The sequence below is a fragment of the Oncorhynchus keta genome, chromosome 24, assembly GCF_023373465.1.
Source record: "Oncorhynchus keta strain PuntledgeMale-10-30-2019 chromosome 24, Oket_V2, whole genome shotgun sequence".
Taxonomy (NCBI): Eukaryota; Metazoa; Chordata; class Actinopteri; order Salmoniformes; family Salmonidae; genus Oncorhynchus; species Oncorhynchus keta.
The window spans coordinates 18935535-18962661 of NC_068444.1; the positions used below are offsets into that span (position 1 = coordinate 18935535).

At 43.9% G+C, this 27127-nt stretch overlaps 1 protein-coding gene across 1 annotated transcript in view; it reads left to right on the forward strand.

The window, feature by feature from the left end:
* LOC118402794 (mitogen-activated protein kinase kinase kinase 4-like) overlaps positions 1-27127 on the forward strand; it is an 87150-nt gene that overhangs the window by 42198 nt on the left and 17825 nt on the right. The window contains 20 exon segments of the mRNA XM_052477920.1: positions 3943-4532; positions 4645-5304; positions 5823-6344; positions 9629-9892; positions 10171-10323; positions 13651-13808; positions 13964-14080; positions 15665-15764; positions 16036-16119; positions 16348-16632; positions 16903-17052; positions 17709-17870; positions 18652-18864; positions 18960-19038; positions 19281-19374; positions 24217-24256; positions 24259-24359; positions 26183-26283; positions 26594-26677; positions 26924-27115. Coding sequence (XP_052333880.1) covers positions 3943-4532; positions 4645-5304; positions 5823-6344; positions 9629-9892; positions 10171-10323; positions 13651-13808; positions 13964-14080; positions 15665-15764; positions 16036-16119; positions 16348-16632; positions 16903-17052; positions 17709-17870; positions 18652-18864; positions 18960-19038; positions 19281-19374; positions 24217-24256; positions 24259-24359; positions 26183-26283; positions 26594-26677; positions 26924-27115 — 4149 coding nt within the window.

A 27127-nucleotide genomic window follows, 5' to 3' on the forward strand; every position in this document is an offset into this window, starting at 1 on the left:
TAATTTTCCTGCCTCGTGATGCCATCTATTTTGTGAAGTGCACCAGTCCCTCCTGCAGCAAAGCACCCCCACAACATGATGCTGTCACCCCCGTGCTTCACAGTTGGGATGGTGTTCTTCGGGTTGCAAGCCTCCCCTTTCTCCTCCAAACATAACAATGGTCATTATGGCCAAACAGTTTGATTTTTGTTTCATCAGACCAGAGGACATTTTTCCAAAAAGTACCATCTTTGTCCCCATGTGCAGTTGCAACCCGAAGTCTGGATTATTTTTTTTTATGGTGGTTTTGGAGCAGTGTCTTCTTCCTTGCTTCGCAGATTTTCAGGTTATGTTGATATAGGACTCGTTTTTACTGTAGATAGAGATACTGTTCTGGGATAGATTTGCACTTTTCACACCAAAGTACGTTCATCTCTAGGAGACAGAACTCGTCTCCTTCCTGGGCGGTATGACGGCTGTGGTCCCATGGTGATTATACTTGTGTACTATTGTTTGTACAGCTGAACGTGGTACCTTCAGGCGTTTGGAAATTGCTCCCAAGGATGAACCACGCTTCTGGAGGTCTACAATTGTTTTTCTGAGGTCTTGGCTGATTTCTTTTGATTTTCCCATGTAAAGCAAAGAGTCACTGAGTTTGAAGGTAGGCCTTGAAATACATCCACAGGTATACCTCCAATTGACTCAAATTATGACAATTAGCAATCAGACAATCAGAAGCTTCTAAAGCCATGACATCATCTGACATTTTACAAGCTGTTTAAAGGCAGTCAATTTAGTGTATGTAAACTTCTGACCCACTGGAATTGTGATACTGTGAAATAATCTGTCTGTAAACATTTGTTGGAAAAATGTGTCATCCACTAAGTAATGTCCTAACCGACTTGCCAAAACTATAGTTTGTTAACAAGAAATTTGTGGAGTGGTTGAAACAAGTTTTAATGATTCCAACCTAAGTATATGTGAACTTCCGACTTCAACTGTGATTATATATCTGCTTATTTCACATGGAGAGATGTGGGAAGCTATTTTTAGTCCGACAGCTAGCTAGCAAGCCAACTGGCAGGCACAGAACCTGTAGCTATTATTCAAATATGCAATTGGTTTTCATTGAAATTAGCTAACAGTGGTGATGTTTTAAATGTGATTCTTCTTTGCTTTACCAAATGGAAAACAACAATAAGGAAATCACTGCATCGGCCCCTTGTGTATGTTGCTATTTGAGGGTCTAGAAACACATGGACCGGTGAGGGTATCATGTTACAAAATGTGCGCGTTGCTCAAAAAAATCTCACTCAACCCTAAAGCATGCACAAAGATCTAAATATGTTAATGTAACTGTAAATAATATTTTGTGTGTAATGAGGAGCAACCAGATGCTGCACTTGATACATTTATGAAATTGCTTATTCCACTTACTAATAAGAAAATGACCGTATAAACGGTTATATGAACATTATATAAAGAATGCTAGTAAAAAGCTTAAACGAAAATTTGAGCAAAAAGGCAAACTCAGTTCCATCATTCATTGAATCAGATGGCTCATTCATCACAAAACCCACTGATATTGCCAACTACTTTTAAAAAAATTAAATGACAGTACACATTGAAGTATATCTGACCAAATTATGAAAGACATCCACTGTAATTTTGTAGAGGTGTTTTTTAAAATATTTTTTGTTATCTACAATGACGACAAGTCACCGGTGTCTGACCACTTGGATGGAAAATTACAGAGGATAATAGCGGACAATATTGCCACTCCTATTTGCCTTACCTTCAGTCTAAGCCTACTAGAAGGTGTGTGTGCCCTCAGGCCTGGAAGGAAGCAAAAGTCATTCCCCTACCTAAGAATAGTCAAGCCCCCTTTACTGGTTCAAATAGCCAACCAATCAGCCTGCTACCAAGCCTTTTAGTAAATGTTTGAGGAAAATGTGTGGGTTGACCAGATACATTTGCTATTTTACTGTATACAAATTGACAAGACTTTCAGCATGCTTCTAGGGAAGGACATTCATCAAGCACAGCACTTACACAAATGACTGACTGAGAAATTGATGATAAAAAGATTGTAAGAGCTGTTTTGTTAGACTTCAGTGTGGCTTTTGACATCAATCATAGTCTGCTGCTGGAAGAATAAATATGGACAAATAAATAATGGAAGCATCCAATTAGAATCAGGATTTCCCCAGGGTAGCTGTCTAGGCCCTTTTTTAAAAACATATATTTTTTTAAATAATAATTACTAATGACACACCAATGGCCTTGAATAAAGCCAGTGTGTATGCTTAGGACTCAACACTATACACGTCAGCTAGTAAAATCACCAGAAAGTTAACAAAGAGCTGCTTTTTCAGAATGGGTGGCAAGATAGAAATATTTAGGACTAACCTCTAACTAAAAGCATTGGGCGGAAGTTAGCTTAGTGGTTAGTGCTGGGCCAGTAACCGGACGGTTACTCGATTGAATCCCCGAGCTGACAATCTGTTGTTCTGCCCCTCAGCAAGGCAGTTAACCCACTGTTCCCTGAGTGCAGAGGACGTGAATGTCGATTATGGCAGCTCCCCGCACCTCTGATTCAGAGGGGTTGGGTTAAATGCGGAAGACATTTCAGTTGAGGTATCGCCCTTTCCCTATTTGTATTTGGGACAAATCATTCACCAACTCTTGTAATAAATAATACTGAAATTGAGCAAGTTGTTGACCAAACTACTTGGAGCAACTCTGGATTGTAAACTGTCATGGTCAAAACACGTTGATATAACAGTAGCTAAGATGAGAAGTCTGTCAATAATAAAGCGCTGCCCTGACTTTTTAACAACTACCAACAAGCAGGGATGTGAACGAGTCACCTTTCGCCGTTTTGAATCCAAAATAGGTGACCTATGTGATTCGTGTAGATCCAATGAAGTTTGAGGGGGCGGGTGCGCTTTGATCACTACTGGCTGTAAGCAAACGAGTGACGCGTGTTTGGAGCAATACTGGCTGTATCCAAGGCTCAGCCAATCGTTCACATAACAGAATGCAGCACGCGTCTGAAGAGGGAAGAGACAACCAATTTGCTAGTTACATCATCAGGGGGCACTCTGGAAAGACAGTGGGAGAGTGGAAAGGCAGTTTGCCAGTTACAGCAGCGCATCTCCTGAACGATAACGAAGAGGTAGGTGAGAAGTCTGAGCATGGAGACAGGGTGAGAAGGTTATGAAGCGTACTTCATGAGCTGTAACCGAAAAACAAAGTGTGGTGGAACAAGTGTTGTTATCATTAAGTATCTTGCTAACTGGATCGAATTCTCAGTTAGCAAGCCAGAGAAATGTTGAGCAACATTAGCCAACTTAATTGATCAAATAATTGAGTTTATGGTTTGACAATTAGCTGGCTGATTAAATCAGACAGCTAACGTTACAACATCAGATGAGCTAACATTAGTAGCCAAACCAATTCTCTATAGTATTAACTGATATACAACTCCTTGCCATTCCTCAAGTTATGTGTTAAATGTACACTGAGAGCTAATGTAAATCTCATGGCTCAAAGTGGAGGAGAGTGACTTCATCACTACTTGTTTTTGTGAAAAGTGTTGACATGTTGAATGCGCAGAGGTGTCGGTTTTTTAAACAAGTAGCACACAGCTCGGACACCCATGCATACCCCATAAGACATGCCACCAGAGGTCTCTTCACAATCCCCAAGTCAAGAACGGACTTTGGGAAGCGCACAGTAATATGTAGAACCATGGCTACATGGAACTAACTCTATTCCTTGGCAGCAGCTAATGGGGATCCTTAATACATACAAATACAAACCAACACAGTGGCTGGTGTTTGGAATGAGCAAGTAGCAGTGAGTAAAGTAACCACAGCATGTATATTTTCTTGGGGGGTAAAGGTTCTGTTATTGTATTGGTTAGAATAAGTATAGCTTTTTCCTCTTTCTGTATCTCAGTAGACAATCAGCCAACCCCCTCCAGTCCATCCCAGCCCCAGAGAGAGAGTGAGCCTAACCCCTACAGGCCGATAGAGGGGGCTGAGCGAGACCGAGAGAAGGACCCCCCAGAGGCTGAGCAACATAACTACAAGTTGGGTAAGAAACAGACCGACCCTTCTGAGGGAATCCAAATAAACGTAAACAAAGCAACCGAGGAGCACCAACACAACTATAAGCAGGGTAAAAGACAACGCGCAACCCTGCGTTCCAGCGAGGGAGACCACAAGAAGACCTTTGAAGGTTCCTTCATGCTGGACCCGCTCTCCAAGACCTCCAGCCCCTTCGGTGGAGGCTCAGCCCTGAACATGGACCCCAGGAAACCCTACCTATCGCTGGGGTGCGGCAGCGGCAAGCTCCCTGTCACTATACCCCACCCCATGGCCCACCGCACCCACCGCCAGACCTCAAGGACAGACTGCCCTGCAGATAGACTCAAGTTCTTTGAGACGCTGAGGTTGTTATTGAAGCTGACTTCCATGTCGTCCAAGAAGAAGGAGAAGGAGCAGCGAGGTCTGGAGAACTCAGCCTTCATGGGCCAGAACAACGAGGTAGCTATGGATTGACTTATGAATTTATTATTAATGCTATCTTCTGGTGACGTATATCGTGTATTGCACTTTTGTTTCCTGACTCTCGCTCTCATCCCTTCCATCTCTTCAGGTGGTGTGGCTGGAGCTCCAGGCGTGGCACGCGAGACGCTCTGTCAACGACCAGGATCTGTTCCTGTTCACGGCTCGACAAGCAATCCCAGACATCATCAACAAGGTGCTCCACTTTAAGGTGAATTACCACAGCCTGAGCCCCAGCACCGTGGGCCTGGGACAACTGACCCTGGGGGTGTGTGTAGGACAACCAGGTATGGTTGGATCAGGGGCATCTCCTGGCCAGGGAGCCCAGAGGACACTAGTGTTAACAGAGCCTTGCTGTGGAGGCCCAGACCAGGGTCCCAAACAGAGGTCTCCAACCCAGGCCTCAGAGACTGTTTCTGGGGAGGGGAGGGATTTTAACCAGCCTGCTGCTGTTGGAGCCCCAGAGACGAACCAAAATCACTTTGCTTCAGTTGACCCATGGGGCTTCAGCGCCTGCCCTTCCTCGGCAGTAGACGCAGCAGCGCCCCTGGGCTTCGGGGCGGGGTGCAGGGAGCACCTCCAGCGCCAGCGGCTGGCCTTCGAACAGGTTAAGCGGGTGATGGAGCTGCTGGAGTCGGTGGAGGCTTTGTACCCGTCCCTGCAGACCCTCCAGAAGGACTATGAGAAGTACGCAGCCAGGGACTTCCAGGGCAGGGTGCAGGCACTCTGTCTCTGGCTCAACATCACACAGGTAGGGACCGGATTGATTGACTGAGGTTTTACACGCGTTCACAATAACAGGAGAGGGGCGGTAAAGTGATAGAATGCATAGAAAAGGGCAGTAAGCACTCACAGTAAACTTTATAAATATAGCACTTTGGGGTCAGCAAAGCCAACATTACCTTTTTTTTGTGACCAACTGCTGATGTAAAAAGAGCTTAAGAAGTACATTCAAAGAAATAACTAAAAATGTAATAACTTAAATAAATAATGTTGCACATTTTGGGAAATATTCAGAGGTGGAAACTTTTTCAATTTCCTGGAAAGTTTCCAGCCCTTTGCAACCCTAGTAGAGAGCCAATACATGGAGAAATTATGTCCTCTCACTAGAAAAACAATGAACTATTTTCTGTGTTCCTGGCTTGCTTAGTTGGTAGTACACTGCGTTTGCAACACTAGGATCCTGCTGGGCCAACCAATACAAAAATGTAAGTCGCTTTGTATGAAAGCATCTACAAAATGGCATATATTTATTATATTTTCACTTAGGATCTGAACCAGAAACTTTGTGTTATGGCGACTGTCCTCGGCCTCAGGGACCTTTCCCGTATCGGCTGGCCCGTCTTCGAGATCCCCTCGCCACGCTGTTCCCGTGGCAACGACGAGGAAGACGAGGATGAAGAAGACGAGGAGAATGACTCCACGGCAACCTTCACTGCCGGTGACAGCGACGGAGAGGACAGGGACTTAGTGGGGGAGGAGGGGGAAACTGGTGAGCCCAGAGGGGGTGAAACGACAACTGAGCCGGGAGAAGATGAACTCTCCCCCTGTTTGACTCCTAAATTTGCCCAGTTACTACTATCTGAGGATGGGACAGGGACTATGGAGGTGGTATCGGGGGGCACAGGGACAGGAGGGATGAACTGCCCTACAGCCATCTTCAGACCCTTTGTAGATAAGGCCTTGAAACAGATGGGGCTGAGGAAACTGATCCTGAGACTACACAAGCTGATGGACCCCTCCCTCCAGAGGTCCCGGGCAGCCCTGCTCAGCCACACGCCTGCACAGGAGGTAAGAGAGTGCTGTCATATGGTTTTATATAGGGGAAGGTTACATATGAACATCCAATGTCTTTGAGCAGGTGATGTATTTCAAATGATAAAAAGGAAATTAGAGGGAGTGACTCTGCGCATTGTCATATATGTTCCTATGTCTGTATTTCTCAAACTGTCCTGTTGTCCCCAATGGGTGCACGTTTTGCCCTAGCACTGCACAGCTGACTCAAATAACAGACTTTCAAAAAATCTTTCATCTGCATTTTACATTGAAAGTCTTGTTTTTTTGCTTCAATAGAACGATCAGGGATCTGCAATTGTAGTTTTCTTTCACAGAAAATACCTTGGTGCGTCACATTCAGCAGAAAACATCCGATGACAACAGAAATGCAACGCTATTCGGCTAGCAGCCACAAGTAAATGAGCTTAGAATGAAAAAGCAAGTATTTTTTTGCAGAAACGGCCATCCTATGTCTGTTTATCATAGAAAGAATGTAGCCAGCTACATTTCCTGATGTTTTGCTTGAAGTTAATATTTAATTTTACCAGAGAACTAGGCTGGCCACACTGAGAAGTACAGGGGAAACGTAGCTACACATCAGTCAGAGCTCTGTCTGCTGATAGAATGCCTGTTCGTGAATTCTCATCTGAGTGGAGAAGTGCAACTGAAGCACAGAATTAGTCTGATGCTGAGCAGAAATTACAATGAGAAGCATTTTAAATCTGTGTTTACAAAACGCAGCAAGATATTTCTTATGTGTTGTCTTTTTTTGTTGTGAAAAATGCAGAATTACTTTTTCACATGACAAACGCTGTCCTATGTGGTTAATTGTTGACATGACAACTTCCACTATGTTTTGAGATCCGATAAGGTGAATCACGTTAGCTAGTTAAAGGCTACAACAATATTGTGATATGTCTGGGGGTGCCCTTGCAGAGGTTTGAAAACCCCTTTCACATTCATGCCCAACCAAACCATACAGTGCAGGCTCAGAGATTTTGTTTTCACTGTCTTTTCCTTCCCGGTTCCAGTAACTATGGTGGATGCATAACTAGTCCACCTTGTTCAGCTTAGCTTGCCCTGGCTCTGTTTTTGGATATTGTGTTCGCAGAGCTGCACTGTGGCTATTGAGAGGGAAGTGCTTGTACTTGATACATGTTATGCACCTTGAAAATAATCATGGTTAATTGGATTGTACAGGCCTATATGCATTTTAATCATGAATCCCTGGTGGATTTTTAATTGGGCTTAATGGAGCTTGTTCATGTTTGCTTTCTGTCGAGTTGAAAGCTAGACACGTTTTGGCAAAGCAAATATGAATGCAAATCATTTATATATTTTTTTCACAAATGAACCTCATTCACATATAATTAGTTAAATTGATTTCCAACTAAGCAGCCACTGTACTGCAGGGTGCTTTGCCGATAATGTGCCATTTCAGAGCCCAACTGACTAGTCCATGTGTTAGACTATCTCAGTGCTCTCTCAGCTGTAGTCGTGTGTAGAGATCCAGTGTGCACACACAACCACCCATATACATACAGGATGGCTGAGTCACCATCCCTGGGGCCCCTCTTCCCCTCGCTGAGGTTGTCATTTATCTGTGAAACCAACAGCAGTGTGCTGGCTGAAAAAAAAACGTTCACCGCATACTCAACTTGTAAACAGAAAGATATTTAGCTAGGAATCTACACTGCTCTTTTCAGGAATATTTGGACTTTTTACCTCACAGATGACCAGTTGAATTGGCCAGTTAACCAGTTTAATACTGAAGCAGAGGTTTTGAAAACTCTGAATTACACTATCCTCACCTTGCTCAGCCCTCTGTAGTTTGCCGACATGCTAACCTGTCTGTGTTCTGTGTGTTAGTTTTTTTGTGTTGTATGTTTGTCTTCCCAGCTAGTTCACTGACTTCCCAGACCCCATGCTGTTCAGTGACTACCTACTGGAGCTGTCCCTCTCACGCTTTAGTTTAGATATGCTAACATGTCTGTGTCTCTAGTTCACTGACTTCCCAGACCCCATGCTGTTCAGTGACTACCTACTGGAGCTGTCCCTCTCACGCTTTAGTTTAGACATGCTAACATGTCTGTGTCTCTAGTTCACTGACTTCCCAGACCCCATGCTGTTCAGTGACTACCTACTGGAGCTGTCCCTCTCACGCTTTAGTTTAGACATGCTAACATGTCTGTTTCTCTAGTTCACTGACTTCCCAGACCCCATGCTGTTCAGTGACTACCTACTGGAGCTGTCCCTCTCACGCTTTAGTTTAGACATGCTAACATGTCTGTTTCTCTAGTTCACTGACTTCCCAGACCCCATGCTGTTCAGTGACTACCTACTGGAGCTGTCCCTCTCACGCTTTAGTTTAGACATGCTAACATGTCTGTTTCTCTAGTTCACTGACTTCCCAGACCCCATGCTGTACAGTGACTACCTACTGGAGCTGTCCCTCTCACGCTTTAGTTTAGACATGCTAACATGTCTGTTTCTCTAGTTCACTGACTTCCCAGACCACATGCTGTTCAGTGACTACCTACTGGAGCTGTCCCTCTCACGCTTTAGTTTAGATATGCTAACATGTCTGTGTCTCTCTAGTTCACTGACTTCCCAGACCACATGCTGTTCAGTGACTACCTACTGGAGCTGTCCCTCTCACGCTTTAGTTTAGACATGCTAACATGTCTGTTTCTCTAGTTCACTGACTTCCCAGACCACATGCTGTTCAGTGACTACCTACTGGAGCTGTCCCTCTCACGCTTTAGTTTAGATATGCTAACATGTCTGTGTCTCTCTAGTTCACTGACTTCCCAGACCCCATGCTGTTCAGTGACTACCTACTGGAGCTGTCCCTCTCACGCTTTAGTTTAGACATGCTAACATGTCTGTTTCTCTAGTTCACTGACTTCCCAGACCACATGCTGTTCAGTGACTACCTACTGGAGCTGTCCCTCTCACGCTTTAGTTTAGACCTGCTAACATGTCTGTTTCTCTAGTTCACTGACTTCCCAGACCCCATGCTGTTCAGTGACTACCTACTGGAGCTGTCCCTCTCACGCTTTAGTTTAGACATGCTAACATGTCTGTGTCTCTAGTTCACGGACTTCCCAGACCCCATGCTGTTCAGTGACTACCTACTGGAGCTGTCCCTCTCACGCTTTAGTTTAGACATGCTAACATGTCTGTGTCTCTAGTTCACGGACTTCCCAGACCCCATGCTGTTCAGTGACTACCTACTGGAGCTGTCCCTCTCACGCTTTAGTTTAGACATGCTAACATGTCTGTGTCTGTTTCTCTAGTTCACGGACTTCCCAGACCCCATGCTGTACAGTGACTACCTACCGGAGCTGTCCCGCCACCTGTCCTCCTGCAGCACTCCCGGGGGCCCGGAGCTGGGGGCGGACCAAGTTTCCTGGGAGGAGCTGTTGGACATGGACCTGCCCTCATTCCGACCTGCCTTCCTGGTCCTGTGCCGCGTCCTGCTGAACGTGATACACGAGTGCCTTAAGCTGAGACTGGAACAGAGGCCTGCAGGGGAGCCATCACTGCTCAGCATCAAACAGGTCAGCAGGCACACTTTCTCTGTTTCTCCCACTCTGCCTTGCTCATTCTGAATAGGAGAGGTGAATAGTGATGATCATCTGATTCACACTGTAGGGCTGACCTGAACCGCACTGCGCTGGCCCAGACATGTTCTTTTCACATTGTCCTTTAAAGCACAGTTCAGCATCTGTGGTGGCTGCATAACCAGTCCAGCCTAGTACAGCTTGGTTTGGCTCAGTAAGGTAGGCTACATGTCAGTTGATGCCCATGTTAACCTCTGTCTCCATCTGTCCTGTAGTTGGTGCGTGAATGTAAGGAGGTGTTGAAAGGTGGTCTCCTGATGAAGCAGTATTACCAGTACATGCTGAGGGGGGTGGTAACAGACCCCCAGGGACTCCAGACCAATGCCAACATAGACGAATTTGAGGAGGACCTCCACAAAATGCTGGTGGTAAGACAGACTTACTGAGTCAGGATTAGGGTTGCAAAATTCCTCTTTCCACAAAAATGATAAGTGAGTCATGCATGCTTATGAAAGGTCTCAAATGCATTATCACTGCTACATAACATAGACAAGTATGAAGAGGACCTCCCCAGATGCTGGTGGTAAAACAAACTAGGGAGTACTAATCTGTAGTAAATGTGTTGGAAAACTACCCTAAACCACTGAAATGTTTTGATTTAAGTGTGTCCATCGCGCAGAGACTCTTTTCTGCAACTTAGCTTCTTTGTCGGGTGTAGATTACCCCAGAGGTTACTGAGGTCACTATTGTCTGTCGGGTGTAGATTACCCCAGAGGTTACCGAGGTCACTTGTCTGTCGGGTGTAGATTACCCCAGAGGTTACCGAGGTCACTATTGTCTGTCGGGTGTAGATTTACCCAGAGGTTACCACGGTCACTTGTCTGTCGGGTGTAGATTTACCCAGAGGTTACCGCGGTCACTTGTCTGTCGGGTGTAGATTTACCCAGAGGTTACTAAAGTCTCAGAGCACAACTTTTACATCATCATCCTTTCACCAGGGTGAAGTTAGAGGCTGCGTCCTACTCAACCTGAGTGTGTGGGTCAAGACTAGAGAGGTGTACTGTAGGGAAGTGGCTTGTGTCTCTCTGGGTGCCTGGCCAGGACCCAGGCTTGGGGTTATACTAGCACCTGCTAAATCTGCTTGAGAACAGTGTGCGCTTATCTCTGGGGTGAGAGCGCTTTAACCAGCAACCACCAAGCTGAATCAGCACATGGCAGCCAGGGGTGTGGTAGTAATTGGCATCAATCAATCACTGATTACTTCTCAGGAGTTTAGGCTGCAGCATTTCCTTTCCTCGCGGTCTGTCTCCTTGGACAGACTGCCGGTAGTGGGTGATAAAAGCCGAAGAAAACACAATGTTCCTGAATTCTAAAAAGGGTCACCACCACAGCACTGTCAGGGTCAAAGTCTAGTCTACTACCTTCTGCCACCACTCAGCTGCTGCAGAAAAACAGGCTTTACTTTAGGAATATACCTGACATTTGACCAGCAGCATTTTAATTTACCTGACATTTGACCAGCAGCATTTTAATTTACCTGATATTTGACCAGCAGCATTTTAATTTACCTGACATTTGACCAGCAGCATTTTAATTTACCTGACATTTGACCAGCAGCATTTTAATTTACCTGACATTTGACCAGCAGCATTTTAATTTACCTGACATTTGACCAGCAGCATTTTAATTTACCTGATATTTGACCAGCAGCATTTTAATTTACCTGATAGTTGACCAGCAGCATTTTAATTCACCTGATATTTGACCAGCAGCATTTTAATTTACCTGATATTTGACCAGCAGCATTTTAATTTACCTGATATTTGACCAGCAGCATTTTAATTTACCTGATAGTTGACCAGCAGCATTTTAATTTACCTGATATTCGACCAGCAGCATTTTAATTTACCTGATATTTGACCAGCAGCATTTTAATTTACCTGATATTTGACCAGCAGCATTTTAATTTACCTGATATTTGACCAGCAGCATTTTAATTTACCTGATATTTGACCAGCAGCATTTTAATTTACCTGATAGTTGACCAGCAGCATTTTAATTTACCTGACAGTTGACCAGCAGCATTTTAATTTACCTGATATTTGACCAGCAGCATTTTAATTTACCTGATATTTGACCAGCAGCATTTTAATTTACCTGACAGTTGACCAGCAGCATTTTAATTTACCTGACAGTTGACCAGCAGCATTTTAATTTACCTGATATTTGACCAGCAGCATTTTAATTTACCTGATATTTGACAGCAGCATTTTAATTTACCTGACATTTGACCAGCAGCATTTTAATTTAGCTGATATTTGACCAGCAGCATTTTAATTTACATGATATTTGACCAGCAGCATTTTAATTTACCTGACATTTGACCAGCAGCATTTTAATTTACCGGACGTTTGAGAACTTTACCGACCCATATGCATAACCTTATTAGGGTGTCCAGCCACGGTGCTCAGAATGATAGAAATCACTTTTATGTTATGGTAATTCAACTTAACAGAACACATGCAACGTCCTTACCAAATTCTGATGCACACTTGAACGATGTTGGAAAACTGTCCAGTTACTTTTCTTCAGCAAACAAGACTAATAACGGACAGCAAAAATCACTAGTCTATTTCAATCTACTATCCCCATAGTAGGAATGTTTACCTATTCTATTGGTCAGCTTGTCATTTTGTGTGGAAAAATACATTGCCTATTCCGAACAGACTCTGGGACAGTTGTGGGGTGATGGATCCCAAATTCATTCAAGCAGTACATCCCAAAAAATGTTTTAAATCATTAAGGCTGATGCAACAGATCAGAATGTTAAGCTTAAATGTTGATCAACTATTTTATGTTAACACTATAAGCGCAGCAATGCACACACGACAGTAGGCTACACGCAAATGTTTGTTCCTTAATGCAATTAGTTGCAAAACACCGTTGTCAAAAGCGCAAAGCACATGCAAGCAGTTTCACGTGACGGAGATGAAAATATATTTTTGAAATTTAGAACGAGGGGTGATCTAAAGATGCAACAACTGGCATGTATTACTGATATGGCTAGTATTGTGGACTTTTGGCTACTGGACCGTGAAAGAAAGTTGATTTGAAAACAAAGCATGAGAGAGAGGCTACTGGTTTCAATGGCATACGTAAGTCTTTAGTTGTATTTTGGTTAGGCTACTTTGAAGAAAGGTGAAACATGCCTCATAATAGGAAGTTAAAAGTTTGGATTGCAAACAAACTGAAGCTTGCCTTCCGTTGCCTACGCACTTGAATAGTTAATGGGAAGTGTGCTTCAATTACCAGTTGAGAAATAAAAATAGTAGCTCTTTAATCGTGGACATCCCCAAAAAATGAACAGGTGCTTGTATTTAAAATGGTTGCGTAATGATTGTGCTTATAAAAGCATGATTCATGTAACTGTAGCAACAGCTCTCCTGCTGTCTGACAGATGTTCCGCTCATTCTTGGCTCCATATCTGTATGCTGTGCTCGTATGATAAATAAGACTCATAATAACTCATGAAAATACACTGGCCAATTTAATTCCACTAAATGTTGTAAATGAACCTATACACCGATAAGCATGACCGGACAAATGCATTTACATCGACTGGCTGGCGGAAATTTTATTTATTGGCTATTCATTTTTTTTATCAGCCAAAATCCTGCTGTTACCGGCTAATGAAAACCCTGCTGCACACCTACCTGTTTAATCAGTAGAGATGTCTCTCCTCTCTCTGTCTGCAGGTGTACTTTGACTACATGCACAGCTGGATCCAGATGCTGCAACAGCTTCCCCAGGCCTCACACAGCCTGAAGAACCTTCTAGAGGAGGAGTGGAACTTCTCTAAGGTCATCACTCCCTACATCAGACGAGGGGAGGCTCAGTCTGGGAAACTCTTCTGGTAAGTGTTTGATTTTTTTTGTTCATTGATTCATTGTTTCTCAATCTAATTTTAAGCGTCTATTCTCCTTGGGAGCATCTAACTCACTCCCTCTTCCACATTGTATTTAGTTAGCGCCACTTAGCTAAATATTCCCTTCCTCTTCTCTCGCACAGTGACATTGCTGGGATGCTGCTCAAGTCCACAGGGGACTTCCTGGACACGGGCCTGCAGAAGAGTGGTGATGAATTCTGGGAAAGTGCCGACGACAGTACAGTCTCAGATGAGATCCGGTATGTCTTGTTTTATGTTTCTCACATACAGTGCATTCGGAAAGTATTCAGACCCCTGGACTTTTTCCACATTTAGTTACGTTACACAATACCCTTTAATGACAAAGAAAAACAGGTTTTTAGATTTTTTTTTTGTGAATTTATTGAAAATAAATAACATACCTTATTTACTTAAGTATTCAGACCCTTTGCTATGATATTTGAAATTGAGCTCCGGTGCATCCTGTTTCCATTGATCATCCTTGACATTTCTACAACTTGATTGGAGGACCCTTGTTAAATTCAATTGATTGGACATGATTTGGAAAGGCACACACCTGTCTATATAACATCCCACAGTTGACAGTGCATTTCAGAGCAAAAACCAAGCCATGAGGTCAAAGGAAATGTCCGTGGGGCTCCGAGACAGGATTGTGTCGAGGCACAGATCTGGGAAAGGGTAACGAAAAAATGTCTGCAGCATTGAGGATCTCCAAGAACACAGTGGCCTCCATCATTCTTAAATAGAAGTTGTTTGGGACCACCAAGACTCTTCCTAGAACTGGCCGCCCAGGCAAACTGAGCAATTGGGAGAGACATGACCAAGAACCCAATGGTCACTCTGACAGAGTTCCTCTGTGGAGATGGGAGAACATTACAGAAAGACAACCATCTCTGCAGCACTCCACCAATCAGGCCTTTATGGTAGAGTGGCCAGACAGAAGCCACTCCTAGTAAAAGGCACTTGACAGCCCACTTGGTGTTTGCCAAAAGGCACCTAAAGACTCTCAGACCATGAGAAACAAGATGATCTGGTCTGACAAAACCAAGATTGAACTCTTTGGCTTGAATGCCAAGCGTCACGTCTGGAGGAAACCTGGCACGATCCATACGGTGAAGTGTGGTGGTAGCATCATGCTGTGGGAATGTTTTTCAGCGGCAGGGACTGGGAGACTAGGATTGAGGGAAAGATGAACGGAGAGAGGTACCGAGAGCTTTGATGAAAACCTGCTCCAGAGCACTCAGGACCTCAGACTGGGGAGTAGGTTCACCTTCCAACAGGACAATGACCCTAAGCACACAGCCAAGACAATGCAGGAGTGACTTCGGGACAAGTAGTCGCTGACTGTCTTTGAGTGGCCCAGCCAGAGCCTGGACGAACCCATCTCTGGAGAGACTTGAAAAAAGCTGTGCAGCGATGCTCCCCATCCAACCTGACAGAGCTTGAGAGGATCTGCAGAGAAGAATGGGAGAAACTGCCCAAATACAGGTGTGCCAAGCTTGTAGCGTCATACTCAAGAAGAGTCGAGGCTGTAATCACTACCAAAGGGTCTAAATGCTTAAATGTGATATTTCTGTTTTTATTTTTAATACATTTGCAAAAATGTCATTATGGGGTATTGTGTGAAGTTTGAGGATTTAACGTTTTTATTGAATTCATTTTAGAATAAAGCCGTAACGTGACAATGAGGAGAAAGTCTAGGGGTTTGAATACTTTCCGACTGCACCAGAATGTGTTTTTCAATTAAATTCCCGCTGTTGGGAAAATAAAGCAATCTTGCTGTAAGAGGCTCATGTTAAGCAGTTTTTTTTTTGTCGTTCTAGCCGGTCGGTAATTGAGACGAGCCGGTCACTTAAGGAGCTGTTCCACGAGGCTAGAGAGAGGGCATCCAAAGCTCTGGGATTTGCCAAAATGCTCCGTAAGGTGAGAGACGCTGCCCCCAGTTTGCCTCCTGTTCATTTTTATTTGGGAAATATTGTATTTTGTAAGTTACTAAATGTATGTAGCTTCTTGGTCAGGGCTCACTTGAAAAATAGATGTCCATCTCAATGTGACTTCCCAGGTTAAATATAGGAAGTATCAAAATAAAAGAATTGGGTGTTCAGAGTGCTCTGACCTCTTTCTCTCCTCTATCTGTGCCCCTCTCTCTCTTTGTCCCCCTCCCTTCTCTCCGGGCCCCTCTTTCTCTCTGCAGGACCTGGAGATTGCTGCTGATTTCAGCATTACCAGTGGGGTGCCATGCCTCCTGGAGGCCCTCAAGGAGAGAAATTATGTCAAGGTGCTTCAAATGACACATTTAGTTCCTTATCACTCTCAGTGCTATTTTTCTTCTCTTTCCTCCCCGTGTATTCAACCCATGGTCAATATCCATTCAGGAACTAAAGTGAAATTCCAACTCCAATGTTCTTCATTGCATTTTCAATTCAATTGGAATTTCAGTTTGCTACCTGAATTTTCCTTCCTCTTTGATGGATGAACAAGCTAACCGGTCTGTGTCTGTCGGCAGGTCCAGATCCCAGGGCTGGAGGAGCTGGAGGTGTTTGTCCCATGTGCCCTGATGCACCAGCGTGACCTCATCCTGCAGCTTCTAAACGCAGCAGCTGGTAAGGACTGCAGTAAGGAGCCCGACGAGATGATGGCAGAGGACGAGGCCTACCTGCTGATGAGCAAGCATGGAGCAGGGGACCCGCCTGGGGGGGCAGGCCAGGCCGGGGTTCAGTGGCACTGGGATGGGAAGCTGGTCAAACTGGTGCCTCAGATGGAGACTGTGGACACGCTACGGGCCATGAAGGTGGGTGGGATATGTTAATCCAAGTGATACTCTTCCTTTGTGTATTTTGAAGAGCTAGATATTGCAGTGAATGTGGAGGGTAGCCGGACCAGGACTCAAACCCTGGTCCCGCCAACTGTCATCTCAACACCTTAACCAAGATGCTTACCACCAAGTGCCTCAGCCTCTTGATAAGGTTGCTAGATGCTGTACTATGTTTTTACGAGGAGCACACATGATGCTAATGACAGAATTAGCATGTCTTTCCGTCCTGACTCTCTTTCTCCTCAGGTGGAGAACCTGCTCCTGATAGTGATGCAGTCAGCCCACCTTGTGGCCCAGCGTAAGGCCTTCCAGCAAAGTATGGACGAGCTGCTCACCCTAAGCAAGGAGCAAACCTCCAGCCAGCCCCTCATCGCCCGCTCCCTGGAGCAACTCAAGGTACCATCCACTATATTTATTGACACTGATCATTTACTGTAAATGCTCTAAGTTTCCCTGAATTACAATGAATTTACTGTAGAAGATCCACTATTAAGCCCAAGTTTATTAAGCTGCTATTGGGGCCCAAGTGCAGAGGGTGCAGTGCACAAGATGACTTCAAATGTCACGTTTTTAATGTCACAAGTACAGTGAAATGCATTTCATGCATGCTCTAAACCAACAATGCAGTGATCATTAACAGTGTAGCATTACAAGTAATTCAAGGTAGAATTAAAACACGAGAAATAGAAATAAGAGCACAAGGAAGTAAGAAGCAAAATACAGGGTCAGTTCCAATACCACATTTACTTTGCACAAATGTCATGTTTATACTGCTGTGAAACCAAAAGTCATGCCCATGACTGATGTTGTCTCCTATACTTCCTCACATTGGAGGCCTGGTTTCAAAAGCTGTTAGCTTCCTCTCTTCTCAATAATGCTTTTCCTGTGTGGCAAGGCTGTGGTTGAAGCAGCCCTCAAAGGGTTTCTTTCTTCTTTACTTGGAGAGGGAGTCGAGACCCCCACACGCACACACACTCACTATCTCTGTCTTTATCTCTTCCTCTTGCTCTCTCATTCCCTCTTCTTCACTCGCTCGTCTACCCCCCCCACAGAACGAAGCCTTACAGCTCTGTAGAAAGATCAACACGGCCATTGACCGGGTGGAGTTCATGTTCACGTCAGAGTTTGAGGCCGAGGTGGAGGAATCTGAATCAGCCACGCTGCAGCAGTACTACAGAGAGGCCATGATCCAGGGATACAACTTCGCCTTCGAGGTTAGAGCTCAAGGGTTCTGGGTCGTTGGGGGTGGGCAGTATGATGAGGATGTTACCTAGCGATATCAATGTCGGCCAGGTTGCAGCAGTACTAGAGAAAAGCCAGGATCAAGGGATATAACTTCGCATTCGAGGTCTGCAGGGGTTAGGTGTCAATGGTGGCTGTAGGGGGGTGGAGGGGAGCAGTGGGCTAACTAGCGATATTGGTTATATTAGTCGGCCATGATGCAACTATAGGTGACTGGTGGCCACATGGGGGTGGGGGGTTACTTTAGGTCGGCCTTTGGAGTCTTGCTTTAGGCCTGCAATATAAATATTTCCTCAGTAACCCTAGTGTTGTAAAAAGTATGGAAAAATAATTAAACTGTTTATGGGAATGATTGTAAAGCTGTCTGTCTTTCTACACAGTGTTGCAACTGATAAATGTTCTGTCTTAGAGGGTTGTGTTAGTACAGTGGGAAGCTGTAAACTGGGGTTAACTGTCAGCAGATATCTGGTTAGACTAATGTCAACTTTACTGAGGAAGGCAGACAACGAAATACAATCCATTCTATTGAGCATGCCACCAAAATCGCAAGAGTGGCTTGGTCCTCCTTGTGTTTTTGTCTGACCAGTCTAACACCGAAACCAGTTTAACCCCTAAACCAGAGAGTCCAACAGACTGCCATATTGTTCCTCACAGTAGCACCACGAGGAAGAGTGTCGTGGTTCTTCTTTTCTGATGTAGATGTTATACTGGTCAAGTGAAGAGCACCTTTAAATATACTTTTGTTCTCCGTAGTACCATAAGGAGGTGGTGCGTCTGATGTCGGGGGAGTTCCGTCAGCGGATTGGGGAATGCTATATCGCCTTCGCCAGGAAGTGGATGAATTACGTCCTCACCAAGTGTGAAAGTGGCCGGGGAACCAGACCCCGCTGGGCCACTCAAGGCTTTGATTTCCTCCAAGCCATTGAACCTGCCTTCATCTCTGCTTTACCAGAGGACGACTTCCTGGTAAAACCATACTACTTATTTGATTGATTACTTTATTGATTGATTTTGTATTTTGTGGAATGGTATTGTGATGATGGAAATCATTCCCTCTGCAGAATTTGCAAGCTCTGATGAATGAGTGCATTGGTCATGTGATCGGGAAGCCTCACAGCCCAGTCAGTGGCTTGTACCTAGGTAAGACCCTGGCTCATCTGAGCAAATATGTGGTCCTGTGTGGCTCAGTTGGTAAGAGTGTGAAACTAGCAATGCCAAGGTTGCACATAACAAAAAATGTGTACTCACTGTTCTGTAAGTGGCTTTAGATTTAAGCTTCTGTTGAGTCTAAGTGGTAAACATGTCTGTGTAGAAATAGAACTGAAGTATGGATTTAGCCGGATAGCTTGGCCTTATTGACCTTTTCTCTGTTCTCCACTCAGCCCCCAGGAACAGTCCTCGACCAGTGAAGGTCCCTCGTTGCCATAGCGACCCCCCCAACCCCCACCTGTTCATCCCCAATGCAGAGGGCTTCAGGTCGGTGGAAGTTCGTGGTTACAGTAAAGCACTAAGAACCATTTACAGTGGGGCAAAAAAGTATTTAGTCAGCCATCAATTGTGCAAGTTCTCCCACTTAAAAAGATGAGGCCTGTAATTTTCATCATAGGTACACTTCAACTATGACAGACAAAACGAGAGAAAAAAATCCAGAAAATCACATTGTAGGATTTTTAATGAATTTATTTGCAAATTATGGTGGAAAATAAGTATTTGGTCAATAACAGTTTCTCAATACTTTGTTATATACCCGTTGTTGGCAATGACAGAGGTCAAACGTTTTCTGTAAGTCTTCACAAGGTTTTCACACACTGTTGCTGGTATTTTGGCCCATTCCTCCATGCAGACCTCCTCTAGAGCAGTGATGTTTTGGGGCTGTTGCTGGGCAACACGGACTTTCAACTCCCTCCAAAGATGTTCTATGGGGTTGAGCTCTGGAGACTGTCTAGGCCACTCCAGGACCTTAAAATGCTTCTTACGAAGCCACTCCTTCGTTGCCCGGGCGGTGTGTTTGGGATCATCGTCATGCTGAAAGACCCAGCAATGTTTCATCTTCAATGCCCTTGCTGATGGAAGGAGGTTTTCACTCAATCTCACGATACATGGCCCCATTCATTCTTTCCTTTACACGGATCAGTCGTCCTGGTCCCTTTGCAGAAAAACAGCCCCAAAGCATGATGTTTCCACCCCCATGCTTCACAGTAGGTATGGTGTTCTTTGGATGCAACTCAGCATTCTTTGTCCTCCAAACACAACGAGTTGAGTTTTTACCAAAAAGTTATATTTTGGTTTCATCTGACCATATGACATTCTCATAATCTTCTTCTGGATCATCCAAATGCTCTCTAGGAAACTTCAGACGGGCCTGGACATGTACTGGCTTAAGCAGGGGGACACGTCTGGCACGTCTGCTACTGATGGTAGGCTTTGTTACTTTGGTCCCAGCTCTCTGCAGGTCATTCACTAGGTCCCCCCGTGTGGTTCTGGGATTTTTGCTCACTGTTCTTGTGATCATTTTGACCCCACGGGGTGAGATCTTGCGTGGAGCCCCAGATCGAGGGAGATTATCAGTGATCTTGTATGTCTTCCATTTCCTAATAAATGCTCCCACAGTTGATTTCTTCAAACCAAGCTGCTTACTATTGCAGATTCGGTCTTCCGAGCCTGGTGCAGGTCTACAATTTTGTTTCTGGTGTCCTTTGACAGCTCTTTGGTCTTGGCCATAGTGGAGTTTGGAGTGTGACTGTTTGAAAATTACAGGCCTCATCTTTTTAAGTGGGAGAACTTGCACAATTGGCTGACTAAATACTTTTTTTGCCCCACTGTACCACTTATTATGTTTTTAGAATGTGTGTAATGTATGTACAGTATGTTTTCCTGCATGTTCTAATATTCCTCATGTTCTCTGCTCTTGTACAGTAATTGATGGCTTTTAAATGTGTGTGTTATGTGTAACTTGTAACACATTTGGCTAGTAGGGATGGACATGAGTAATTGAGGACTCAAGTGCTTGAACAGACGTCAAAGCTTGATCTCCAAACAGAGATGTCATTTTTGTCAAATACTGAAACAATTTGGTGGAACCTGCTTTGTGGCTGCTTGAAAGGGCAAGTGAAGTGAAACACCCCCTACAAAATAGATTTTGTCTTGAAGACCACGTTAATTTGCGTAAATGTGCATTTGAAGGGGCACAACAAAAAATAAACCAAGCCAAGCATCGTACTGTTCTTCTCCCTATAGTCTATTTTCTCCCTCTTTCTTTCACTCAATTGCGTTCTGTCCACTCTCTATACACATGCATGCTGAGTGCACACACACGCTCCCGTTAGGCCTACAGAAATAAATGTCTATAAAAACATATCTAAATGATGGGATGCACAAGCTCCCGTTAGGCCTACAGAAATAAATGTCTATAAATGATGGGATACACAAGCTCCCGTTAGGCCTACAGAAATAAATGTCTATAAAAACATATCTAAATGATGGGATACACAAGCTCCCGTTAGGCCTACAGAAATAAATGTCTATAAAAACATATCTAAATGATGGGATGCACAAGCTCCCGTTAGGCCTACAGAAATAAATGTCTATAAATGATGGGATACACAAGCTCCCGTTAGGCCTACAGAAATAAATGTCTATAAAAACATATCTAAATGATGGGATACACAAGCTCCCGTTAGGCCTACAGAAATAAATGTCTATAAATGATGGGATACACAAGCTCCCATTAGGCCTACAGAAGTAAATGTCTATAAATGATGGGATACACAAGCTCCCGTTAGGCCTACAGAAGTAAATGTCTATAAATGATGGGATACACAAGCTCCCATTAGGCCTACAGAAGTAAATGTCTGTAAATGATGGGATACACAAGCTCCCATTAGGCCTACAGAAGTAAATGTCTATAAATGATGGGATACACAAGCTCCCATTAGGCCTACAGAAGTAAATGTCTATAAATGATGGGATACACAAGCTCCCATTAGGCCTACAGAAGAATGTCTATTAAAAACGTATCTAAATGATGGGATACACAAGCTACTTTCCGTGCCAAATGACAACAGTTTTATCAACAAATGCTAAATGGACTGGTTGATTGAAGTAGGAAATATGTTCCATCAACGAGCTGCAGTTCTGGAGTAATTGTCCCTTTGTACCGCTTAAGGCTACTTTGTGAATTGCTGGTGCCATTTAGAGTTGGCTAGCCTAGCTATAACCCCCTAAATCTACACAGGTTCCACAGTGAAAAGACACAAAAACATTTGTTTGATAAAGACGGAGCATATATTCATCAGAATCGGTAAGCCCAGGCCTGCTCGTAATTCACAATGTCGTTGCCGTAATTCATCATAAAAAAATGATTCTCGCCATTTGAGAACCGTTTCAAATGATCACTCCTTTGAGTATAACTGTTCCAGACGCAAGATGCACATCACTTCAAAGCAGCAAACGTTTTTCACAATTTATTTTATTACATGTTTTTTTACTGTAAATTGGACGTCTTGCCTGATAAGGGCTCGGGAAATAAGAGCTAAATTAACAAAAAGGTTCATACGTTTATGCAGATTGTGTTCCATGATACAACCAGTTGATATTCGTTTCAATAATTGAATCTTAAATGGCACTTGCTTGACTGAATTAGTCACCCCCAGACTTTTTCCACATTTTGTGCCTCTATTCTACACACAATACCACACAGTGAAATTTTGTTTAAAAAAAATTGTACCAAATAATACATTTTAATGCTGAAATGTTGAGTCAGTAAGTATTCAAACCCTTTGTTATTACAAGCTTAAATATGTTCAGGAGTAAAAATTTGCTTAAGACATAAGTTGCATGAACTCTGTATGCAATTAGTGGTTAACCAGATTTGAATGATTACCCTGTCTCTGTACCCCTCACATACAATTATATGTATAGTTCCATAGTCGAGTAGTGAATTTCAAGCACATACTCAACCACAAAGACCAATGCCTCACAAAGAAGGGCACCTATTGGTAGATGGGTAAAAATAAAAGCAGTCACTGAATATCCCTTTTGAGCATGGAGAATTTATTAATTACACTTTGGCTGCTGTATCAATACACCCAATCACTATACAGGCGTCCTTCCAAACTCTGTTTAATCATTGTGATAGGAGTAAACTGAAGATGGATGACTGTTGTAGTTACTCCACAATACTAACCTAGAGCGAGAAGGAACAAGGCACAGAGTGCGCTAAAGTAATACTGCAAAAAATGTGGCAAATTGCACTTTTTGTCCCGAATAGTGTTATGTTTGGGGAAAATCTACCATCACTGAGTACCACTTCATATTTTCAAGAATGGTGGTGGCTGCATCATGTTATGGATATGCTCTTCATCAGCAAGGACTAGGGAGGTATTTGGGCTGACAAAAAGCAATGGAATGGAGCTAAGCACAAAGTCCTAGAGGAAAACCTGTTTGTCTGCTTTCCAGCAGACACTGGGAGACACATTCACCTTTCAGCAGGACAATAACCTAAAACTCAAGGCCAAATATACACTGGAGTTGCTTACCAAGACAACATTGAATGTTCCCGAGTGGCCAGGTTAGTTTTGACTTAAATCAGCTTGAACATCCATGGAAAGATTTTGAAATGGCTGTCTAGCAGTAATAAGACTATCAACTTGACAGAGCTTGAAGAGTTTAAAAAAATAATAATGGGTAAATATGCAGTGCTAGAAGCATCACTGCAGACTCTGGTTCGTTCCCAGGCTGTGCCACAACCGGTAGTCCCATAAGGCGGCGCACAATCGGCCGTCATTGTAAATAAGGATTTGTTCCTAACTGACTTGCCTAGTTAAATAAAATGTTTTGTGGATTGTAAAGAAGAATTAAATCAATATTTATCCCAATTTGTAACACAACAAAATGTGCAAAAAGTTAAGGGGTGTGAATACTTTCTGAAGGCACTGTATATGGTGCAATTTAGCAATTAGTTATCTGTAATGGTTATGCTAAATTAGGCATTGTCTTGCACTGTTGGCATAGGAAGCACATTTCTTTCCAGTGCGGGCCTTGTGTTCTAAAAATATATATTTATTTTTAGTATTTGAGAACTTGAAGAAAAAAAATCCTGCGACTATTCGTACAGTTCAAAAAATGTCAAATGCTCATTCCTATTCGCTAGAAAAGGTATTACACTGAGTGAGTGACTGAGTGACTGAGTGACTGAGTGACTGAGTGACTGAGTGAGTGAGCATTTGTGTTGAGAATGAGTGCCCCTGTATCTGAGACAAACCCTCATCTCCAAGGCGCTTCCCAGAGATCCTCAGTGTGTTTTTGTCACCACCACAGCTCTAGGAGTCTCCCCTGCGACCTACGGACCCAGCTGTGTCTACCTACCGGCCCCCGCCCAGTCCCCGCCCCTCAGGCCCCAGGCCCTGCCCCGGGGAACACTGCCCATCCAAAGCACCTGGGTCCACCCCCAATGATGTCAGGTAGCCCCCCCCAAGTTTCAGTACTTACCAAGTACTACCAGGGTTTTGCGAATGTGCCCAGGTTTTCCCAGAAATCCTGTTTGTAGGATCCCGGAATCATGAGGGAATAAGCAAGCGGGGAATCCTCCAACCGGGTTCTCTGTAAGGACCACCCACTGTCAACCCAGGGCACCCCAGCAGCAGGCTGATATCCCATATCCCACTTCCAAAATATTCCACCGGAGGTTCAGGTGGTCATGCTCCCTGTGGTTTACCCTGCACCCCTGTCATGCCGTCTCTGTTTGGAGCGAACCTTGAGTAGCATGTTCTGCATGCTCATCCAGATGTATTGGCTTTGGCCATTTTGTTTTGCCTATGACAGAAATCTGCATTGATTTGAAAAGACTGCTATTTAACACAATGAAAACTACACTTCTTTATAAGGGCCATCCTTTAAAGGGATACTTCACTCAAATGTGTTACCTAACTCTGAATGCAGTCTACGGATGTGGAGAGACCTTAATCTACACTTTTGTTTTGTCCACCTAGCCAGTGTCACACAATACACATTTTCTCCAACTCTCTCATAGTGTGAGAGATGGAAACACAACAGCATGCTAGCTACCTCCTCATGGAGAGGAGAAAATAGGGAGAGATCAGGTTAGTGTTTTTTTTATCATGAATCTTGTTCTGGAGGCAGCTCTGCAGTGGTCACTAGCTGGCACAGCACAAAAGTCATCCAATCAGTTTTTAACCCTACTCCTAACAACACTGCTAACCTTAAATTAAGACAAAGCACTTTTTTTTTGTTAATGGATTTTTACAATGTAGACAATTTTGACTTTGCAGCTGGCCTAAGGGGAAATTGCTCAGTTCTGCCTCTAGGATGACACTCATGACAATAAACATCAACCTGCAGTGTGAGAGTTACTCTGCTATTAATCCATATTAAGTGTGGCCTTGCTCTAAGCATCTGATGGCTCGCTCTTCATAATATTTGTCTCGTTTGGTGTTAGTCCTATTGGGATGAAGGCATGCGTTCTGACATCTGACCTGTCTGTGTTTGATCTTTTAAACCTTTAGTATGAAGGTCAGCTTTGATGGGCACATAGACATATCATCTAGGGTTCTATTTCTATGGTGGTGGGGTTGAGAGGTTTAGATGTAGAACACAGCAGGATGGTGGCACCTTAGTTGGGGAGGATGGCCTTGTGGTAATGTCTGGAGAGGAATCTCTGGAATGGTATCAAATACATGGTTTCCATGTGTTTCATGCCATTTCATTCACTGTTCTGGACATTATTATGAGCTGTATGTATGTCATGTTCCGCCAGCTCAATAATCACAAACCTCCCTCTGAAAGCGAGAGGACTATCTTCATTAAGAAGACTTTACATTTTTGGGGGGACTGATATTGGTTGACCACTGGTCCCAGATCTGGATGAGCGGTCTCTCCACTATCATGGCATCACAATAACCATAGGAGGCACTAACTGATCTGGAACCAGCATAGTCTGGGACCGGAGGGCTGTACTTCAAACCAGGATCAAGGAGTTGGGGGTTCAACTTGCCTAAATATTCTCATACACCTTTTACTGTTTTAGTAAGATAAGCTTGAAATGGGCATGGTTTAATGTTTAATTGATTCAACAAACACATCTAAGCTTTTCTTTATTTATGAACCAGAAAATCAAGTTATTTCTGGTTGCTTATCAAAGTTAGCTTGCTAACTTAATTGATTCTGCTTTGTAGTATACCCCTCTGATGCCTGACAACTCGGGTATATTGATTTCTTTGTAGTTGACCCTAGTTAAATTGTACTGCGCTTGCCTCTCCCTGTGCAGAGGGGCCAACCTCCACGAGAACGACAGGCTGTCGTCTGTAGCGGCCGAGCTGCAGTTCAAGTCTCTGAGCCGACACTCCAGTCCCACTGATGACAGGGAAGGTATTGAGTTGTTTAAAATATTGTCTTAATGTAACTGCATTCTGCATAATTGATGTGGTTCCGTCCTTGAGCTGTTCTTGTCTATTAATGTTCTGTATCATGTCATGTTTCATGCTAATGGGGATCCTAATAAAATACCAAATAGCATAATTCAGTCTATACGACTGAACAAGGATGAAATAAAATGTATCTGGATTGGAAAGTAGGAGTAGTCACTTGACCTGTGTATGGTTTTTCTAACATGACATGGCTCCCATCTTACTGCTTGTCTTGTGTGATCTCCTCGCTCTCACTCACTCTCACACATCAGAACCCTCCTATCCTAAGGGAGGAGACCCTAGCAGCACGGCCAGGAGAAGCTGGGAGCTCCGCACCTTCATCAGTCAATCAAAAGGTGAGAATGATGAGGGGGGTAGAGAGGGGTTGCAAGTTCAAACCAAAAGTCTTGTCGGGATGACTGCTAGGTGCAATCTCCTGCAATTGTGCCCTTGATCAAGGCACTTAACCTCTAAACTGCTCCAGAATAGAGTGGGTCTGTTCTATGCAATTCCCATTCCCCACCTTTACCCTAAGACAATTGAGAAAGTGTCCTGGTCTGTTTCTGTCTCTCCATTCCGAACACGGTATTCATATCCCTCAGACACGGCAGCCAGGCAGAGCCCCATGGAAGCTGTACGTCGCTCCATATGCTCCTTCGAGGACAACCGATACGCGGTCATGAAGCAGAGGAACATCATTGGCCAGGTGTGCCACACCCCCAAGTCTTACGACAACGTCATAAACGTCGGCCTCCGCAAGGTCACCTTCAAGTGGCAGAGGGGCAACAAGATAGGTATGTACTGTA